General features: G+C 35.8%; 1 protein-coding gene across 1 annotated transcript; it reads right to left on the bottom strand.

Annotated features, from left to right (window-relative positions):
• Positions 1-458: 458 nt before the first annotated feature.
• On the bottom strand, positions 459-4,046 carry LOC115729689. Its single transcript, XM_048285870.1, has 3 exons — positions 3,729-4,046; positions 3,388-3,621; positions 459-1,268 (listed from the first exon to the last, which is right to left on the bottom strand). The coding sequence occupies exons 1-3, from the start codon at positions 4,019-4,021 to the stop codon at positions 1,244-1,246; spliced, it is 552 nt and encodes a 183-aa protein (XP_048141827.1). The 5' UTR covers positions 4,022-4,046; the 3' UTR covers positions 459-1,243.
• Positions 4,047-8,360: the final 4,314 nt, after the last annotated feature.

Consider the following 8,360-nt stretch of genomic DNA (forward strand, 5'->3'; position numbering starts at 1 on the left):
TTGGTATGGGTAGAAAGTGGTTTTCAAGTTTCAACAATCAAAAACCACATACAACACTGCTTTTACAGAATACCCTCATCTATGCGAATATCCTATGTACAAGACTGCTTTTACAGAATACCCTCATCTATGCAAATATAAACGCCACATACAATATTTGCTCAATTTTACCAGACACCTTCTATCAATAGCTGTAATGCTTAAACACAGCATAGAATGTCGAGTGAAATAGCTTACCATTGATAATGCATCTACAGGATGCTATATGATCACTATTTCAAAGATGCAAATAAATTTGAAAAAGCAGGTTTGCCCATAAATCAGAAAAGAGCTATATAATTAGCGATTCATCTAGAAGCTTCCCATCAAACTAGATAAAAGTATCAGCACGCTAAGACAAACAAATTGCAACGTATGGTACTTACTCCAACATGAGCTTCAAAATCATGATAGTTTTGGTTAAAATCTCAGAATGGCATATGAAAAGAGTCTCTACAAAATGCAAACTTTACATCATAACGATAAGCATAAGAAAAAATGGATATCAGGACTTCTCACTTAATCAAACAAAAAACCGTGCAAACAAGAACTTACTCAAATGGAGCTTCAACCTCAATGGCAAGTGTTAGGTGTAAGGAAAGACCAGCAGAATCTTTTTGTACATCATTAGTAGTATGAGCCTCGTGAATGTAACCTCTAGGAATGTACAATATATCTCCTTCCTTGAGCAGAATTTGTGTACATTCATTTGGTACAGTATGAACATTTGAACCTTGGGAACCATCAAGCGGCTCATATAAACGAGGTAAAAGCTTATTCCTTGGAGAGGAAATTGTCCACTGTTTCGTTCCCATAAGTTGACACACAAGCACACAATGATCATCGTAGTGCCGTGCCAACCCCTGAGAATTGCGTGGTGTCAAGTATAGATTGGCACCTACAGACGGTTGACCAAACAAAGACGCTAAGCCTTCAGTGATAGCAGCGATGGACTTAAAGCGGAACTCTATACCACGCATGGCCACTGTATAACCATCTTTGTACGCTTCTTCACATGTGAATACATCATCAAAGCTAAAAACATGATGAGACTCAGTGCAAGAACTCAAGCTCTCGAGGAAAAGATGTTTCTCAGTGTTAGAGAGTCTCTCTGCTTTTAGCACCCTTATATCCTACTGGTAGATTATGGGCATACCCAAGCTATCTCTCTCGTTTTTTTAGGAAATTGAGGATGTCCAGCTCATCAGAAGCAATAGGTGGGCAGGAGACTGCACAATGGAGGACAGAAGAGAGAAGATGGTGAACAACATCTTTAGGATTAATGGAATTCAAAAAAGAGTTAAATATATCCTCCTCATCCAAAGCCCTTGTGGTCTTGCTTATGAGAAAAGGTGAAACTTCCCAATAGCCCGCAATAAAATCCTTGAAACTAGACTGAGGTAACCCAAAAATGCTTCTTTTGATTTGATCAATTGGCAGAAAAGTGGCACATTTGACTCTGGTCGAAAGTCTGAAAATGCTCTCCGCCAGATCATTGACTGTCATATTGCTTAACAAGTCTTTTTGCTGGCTGCACACCAAAGAGTTGTACATTCTAGGATGCAGTTTAGTCCACAGCTCTTTCAAAAGGAACAAGAAACTTTCAGAGAGGTCAGATGGAACTCTTTCCGATTGCTTGACATTACATGAGTTAACAAGTACAATAACAGCGTCGAGAAGTGAAAGAGGAAGTTCATGTTCCTTTCCAGCTGTAATGTGACTCCTATTAAATCCATTGTCCACTGGGAATAATGCAACAGAATCCATGAAATATTTGGCCACCTGAAGATAGCAAACCCTAGTGGGTATAATGAGTCAAACTGATGATAGATAAGGATGTCGGCAATCAAATTTGAATTGAGCAAACCTAAGCGCACAGTAGCTATTAAATTCAAACAAGAAACTAAACCGCGGCACGAAAGAAGAACAATTCTCAGCCATATTCGACAAAACAGCTAAAGTAATAACAACAACATCGAAATTTCTCCCCAGCTTTGCTCATGTTATATCTACCAGTACTTGAGTGAACCATGAAAGTCCCTTCATATATTCAAGTGATAGGTTGTAAGAACAATAAACAAGATGCGAGATTGTAATTTGAGGAATGAATATATAAGTGTGTCCCCCAATAAGCCCACTCACGGATCACTTAAAACAGTTCATAACCAATTGATTCATTATAAAACGAGGAGCTTAGCAACCCATATAGGACATACATTATCATTAGATAACTGCACATAACATGCTCACATATGCAAAGAATAAGCCACTGGCAGGCATATGTACATAAATAGCTACAGCTTGAAGAAAGAGCATCGTAAGTCTGAAACCACAACCACCAGGGCAAGGAAGAAAACATGTACATTGAGAAGCAAATGTAAGTATAAATCCGAGAACTTATCAACAATAGACTATATCTAAAAAAATGGCATGATTTTCTCATCCTACATCCCCTCTCAATCAACGGAAAGAGACCAATATACCTACATACATATAAACCATCAATAGACTCCACGCATAATGTAATTATTCATACATCATAACTTCCCATGAAATTTACTTAAAAAGCCATTGCAAAGAAGCATCCAAGGAGTCTGACAAAAAGGGCCGGGTCATAATAGTATTGTCAAATGTTTTATTTGCTCACTACCATAAAGAAGAGAAAGTTAGCAGTAGTCGACATCTGAAGCTTGATGAGAGGATAGATATTAGCGTACTTATGCAGCTCATCCAGTGAAACCTTGCCCCAATGAACCATTTTAAAGAAGGATAAGAGATCTTACTCATTTATCTCATGCATAAGCAGACTACCTTATATGTAGAATAAAGCAACAAGGAAATTGTCCTGCTCTATCAATTCTATCACATCAGTTATTACAACCATATTCAGTCAATGCGTCTTAGAATACACAGAGATGTAGCATAGTAGCGATTGTTGAGTTAGTACATCGTCCTAAATTTGTTGATTACATTTTTGTTGTTTTTCAGCTGTCAAGTCATGAATGAACAACTACCATAACAAAGACATGCAAATGATAGACAAAAACAATGAGATTATGCTGTATAACCTAGCCTCATTAATCACCATACTAAAGTTTATATAATGTCTGGTCGAAAAAATTCCGAAAGCCCTAAATCAATAGAAGCGTCTTGTGAGACATTCAGGTTTTAAATGAAGCAAAAACAAAAAATCATTCTTGAATGGAAAAACCATAAAAAGCACTCAAAATCCACATTTCCTCCACACACAAATGATGGGGGCAAAGCCTAATAGAACAATCATGCTCCCTAACAAACATACAAATAAAGGGGTAGAACAAAGGAGAGAAGTAAAAGAGGTACACCCACATGAGAGTCTCCAAAGCAGAATGCTCAAGAAGCCTCTGCCGCCCAACCAAACTAGTCGACAAATCCGAAACGGCACAGCACGCACTCAATTTGACTCTCCTACTTGAACTCCTCAAACCCGATACTAGGCTTTCCAAAATTTCCGCATCCGAAGCGATTTGTTGGTTCATTTCGAACACGCAGAGCGAGGCCATTCCCACAACCTTAGCACAAAGACAGGCAATATCCGGATTGCTGTCAAGCATAATCAATCAAATATTAACCGGAGCAAACGTTAAGCCATTCCACTCCGCAGAGGGATATTGCCTGTTTAGAGAGAGAGAGAGAGAGAGAGCGCTCACTTGGATTTGAGCAGAACAGGAAGCACAGAGAAAAGGGCAGTGAGGGGTATCTTCCGAAAGCTCGAACCTGGGTCATCCAATTTCGAGAGAAAGGAGAGAACTTTTCGCAAGCATTTCCTGACTAACGCCAAGGAAAAAAGAGGGTCGGAGTGGTCTCCAGTGTTGATCTTGGAGACTGAAGCTAGAAGCAGACACAGAGCAGCGTCTTCATCGGCCGATTGGAGAGGAGTGGAGCGACATAATTCAGAGCCCCTTCTCGTTTTCTTTCTCTTTCGTTGCTGGATCTCCTCCATACTTTCCTCTGCACTAATGGGCAGCTCCTTCAATCTCAGGGACTTCCGTTCGCCTGCACAATCTCGTCCAGTCTTTACCCCGAAAGGGCTAAAAAAGGAACAAACTTCGTCCTCCGATAGGCTTCAAGTGATGCCATTTTCTAAGAGGGAAAATAGTACGGATGATATCGGAACTATGATTAAATTGAAATGTGTATTTGAATTTCTAATTTGCGCAATGCGACCCTTAAATTTTAGCTCGATGTAATTTTTAAAATTTTAATTGTTTTTGAACAATTAAAATTTTAAAATCTATGTTACATGTTGGACCAAACTTCGCGAATCATATTGAATAAACTAAAATTTCATGATAGACGTTGCACGTTGGACAAAGTTCAAGGCCAGTTTCTATTATTAATCGTTTATATCACTTACAAAAACAAATTAATGAATAATATTTTCATGATTCGTGAAAATATTTAGATATAAATAATTGCCGATGATATCAATATTTATTATTGATTAATTATTTTAAGCAACACAAGTGAAATTTTTAAGTAAATATAATACTCATTTTTTGGCAAAATAAAAAGAATTTTGACAAGGGTATGTAGTATCCACTTAGGGCCTGTTTGGCAACGATTCTGATATAAAAAAAAAGTAATTCTGATTACAATCATATTTTCTGATTCTATTTCTTAGATAATTTTTAGATAATCATAACGCATTTGGTAATTACACAAAATTTCTATCCTTGAAACGATTAGGTGGCAATGATTATTTTTGAAAATTTTCTTCTTTTTCTAAATTTTTAACTTTTTTAAATTTTTTAAATTTCACCCCATTTTTTATTTTTTTTATTTTTTTTTCATTTTTGCATTTTTTAATTTTTAATTTTCCCCTCCTTTTTTAAAAAATTTAAATTTTTTTGTTAAATTTTAATTGATTAAAAAAAACGCATTTTAAAAGATTAGTTGTTAATAAATTTTCAAATCTAATTTTAATTTTTTTTTTAAAGTTCATAAGTCCACAGGAAGCTCACAGACTTAATATTTTTAAAAGAAATGAGACTTTGTTCTTTTTTGTGATTCTCAAAATGATTCTTTTTTCCACAATCATTTTTTTTATTCTTATTTTTACTCCAAAAAATTCTCCATAACATAATCAGAATCAAAACCATTTACGTTACTAAACATGTTTCTTATCGTTTTTGTTCCAAGGAATAGAATTAGAAAATCAGGACCATTGCAAACAGCCATTAATCTCAAATAATAGCCTCCGATGGCATGATGAGGAACATTTTTGTCCAAAAACATTCGTTGATCTCCTTGTCTTCATTTTGGGTCAATTTAGGAAGCGCATTGCAACAATTCTGTTCTAGAAATCATCTTTTGGTAGTTAATTTTTCTACTTTTGTTTTTGAGCAGAAGTTGAAAATAATTTTTTTTACTTTTTTTAGTGGCTCCAAAACTACTTCTAAAGCAAAAGAAATGCTCTAAAATTGAAAAAATAAAGTTGAAGCCACGTTACTAAACGAATTTCTTATGCTCCATAAGTGTTGTCTTGCACGTCCTTAATCTCCATTTTTAACTCTCAAGCTCTCCATCATCTTCTTTTTCCCCTCTCTACCTCCAATATCAATAGCTTAATTCCATATAAAAAAAAAACTCAACTTTAAATCTAATCCCAACTATATGCCCAACTTTTTCTTGCCTAAAAAAATCCTTAACTTTTAATTTAGTCCCAAATCTATCCTGGGTTAACTCTCCATCCAAACTCATCGTTAGTCGTCTAATGTGGCATTTTCACATAAAAAATAAATCCACACCCTCTGCTGACTTGGATTTGAAACACCGTTCATCTTCCCTATCCTCCCAACCCTCATCCGATCTTTTCCTCTCTCTTTTCCTCTCTTTCCTTTTTATTTTCCTTTTTTCTCCTTCTTCTCCTTCTGACCCTACAAATCAGGCCATTGTATACATATAAGGTCAACCTCCAAATCTGGGTTTCGTAGCTTCAAGAGAGGGCTTGCGCTTGTTCTAGAAGAAGGCTATGATCACGAGCTTGGCGGATCTCGTCTATGCTAAATTGAAAGTTGAGAATTTTTTTTTAAGACAAGAAAAAGTTGGGGATATAATTGGAACGAAACTTAAAATTAAGGATTTTTTCTTTGTTTATGAAACTAGGCCATCGAGAAAGTGACGTTCTTTTGGCAACTCATCTTATGTCTTGTTTAAGTTTACTTCAACCTCCGCCAACTACAAAGTGACATTCTTTTGGTAACAACAAATGACATTTAATAGACATTGCTAAAAGAAAAGGCTAGTAATCTGATTTTGGCATAATTTATAGAAATCTATCTGTACTTTTTGTATGAAAGGAGAGTTCTTAGGAGGGACGGTGTCATTCTTCGAAGAACTCCTCCACTCGATTCTCTTTTTCACTGAACAACTTTTTTTTTGTGGGGGGAGAACTCTGAACAACTCTCTCTTCCCTCTTTTTCTTTTTCATTCTTTCTTAATTTTCTTTTGTCCATTTGTTTTGGCTTTAGTCTATTCTTTCTATTTGAAAATATTGGTATTAATTCAACTTACAGGTACTTCCCTAATCATAACTAATAAGCTAACATATTCTATAATATGAGTGAAAAGTCTGGCACATCTAATTTCAACGAGAAAGGTGTTAATCCGTAAGTTTAGCCTAGTCGATTCAACAAACTGACATATGATTATGCATCTTACTCTCACACTATTAGCAGTTATAATTGATTGGAAATGCTCCTCAAATTCAGTTTGTAAAGAAATAAACGAGGTGGTAATGAGAATTAAAGAAAAAGGATACTCGAGTAATGAGAATTTGAAGTTATTTATCCGTATAACGGCAAAATTGATGGAAAAATTGAATTATTGATGTCATCAAATTTTTTTTAAACAATCATTAAAAATGCCTTCATCATTGACGGATAAATTTTTACAAGCGATCTTATCCATTCTGGGGATAAATGGGATTTTAACCGGGCTTTAATTACATACCAAAAAATTCCAACTGAAAAGCTAGGAGCAGTGGCGGTGATTTTATTTTATTTTCTACTCTTTCCATTTTCATTTGTTTGCAATAGTTGAAAAATTCTTGGTGAAGTACTATCAAAGATCGATTTTTATACTACATAGAACACTTGAAACCTTCAAACCTTCGCAACACTTGAAAGTTATTCTGAAATTTTGTTTACATCTTTAAAAAATCTTCTAGAATGATCCTTTCTCATTTCTAGAATTTGGGAGGGTAGTTAGAAAAAAAAAAGTACTTGATTTTTTTCGGATAACCATGAACAAACCAACTATATGGTGGTGAAACTATGCATATAACAAGATCAATTTCACGCATGTCTGAGTCAAGAAGGAAGGTGAGTGAAATTGAATGCAAGCGTGTCCGTAGAAATTCTTTTCCATTGTCGACCTTCAATTATGACTGGCTTTCAAGTGAATTATTGTATTTCTGTTGACATTGCTCGTTTTTGTGTTTCGCCGCGGAAGCTTCCATTGACACCAAATCTAGCTTGTTCAGTCACACTCAAGGATAAGAGAATGAGGACAACCGAGTGTGTTAGCCTAATAATAATGAGGCCAGACAATTTTTTATGAGGTCGTAAGTTCGAGTTATATTGTGAGTAACTCTCTAGCATATGCTTTGTGCATTTACTACAATATGTGGAGAGAAGTCCAGCTTCGAGCAAGCCGGTGGGGTAGCGATGACAGGCTGATACGTGTACAAGGGGACTAGGTGGTATGGCTCGTGTTGAACATTTCGCGGCGGTGTGAGGCCCCTTATCATAATGCCTAGAGCCCTCTCAGTTCTTTCATTTGTAAAGAAATAGTAATAGGGACAATAGAAGTACCACTATTAGTATTAGCATCCTTTGACTGGGTACTCAAATCCACGGATATTATTTCTCTTTCCAGAAGATAAAGTAATTAACTTGAGGCCGGAAAACCAGATAAAAACTCAAAAGAAGAAAATCCAACAACCTTAAACCTGCGATGGTTGGTAGGTTGCCACAACTTGGGAAGTAAATGTGGACACCTTAAGTCCTCAAAACATTAAAAGAAGATACTCCGACAGCCTTGATCTTGTCCAATTAACCAAAACGTCGGCTTAAATCCGATTGCTCGCAATGAGATGAAAGCTTTAGATTTACTCTTTAAACATTTTCGTGTGCACTGGAAGAGGATATATATATATATATATATATATATATATGTGTGTGTGTGTGTGTGTGTGTGTCTGTATAATTTAGTTATCATACATTAAGTATTACCAATTTTCTTAGTTTCGTCCTAGAATAATACTCCTTAAAGTTAAT

This window comes from Rhodamnia argentea, chromosome 9 (genome assembly GCF_020921035.1).
Source record: "Rhodamnia argentea isolate NSW1041297 chromosome 9, ASM2092103v1, whole genome shotgun sequence".
Lineage (NCBI taxonomy): Eukaryota > Viridiplantae > Streptophyta > Magnoliopsida > Myrtales > Myrtaceae > Rhodamnia > Rhodamnia argentea.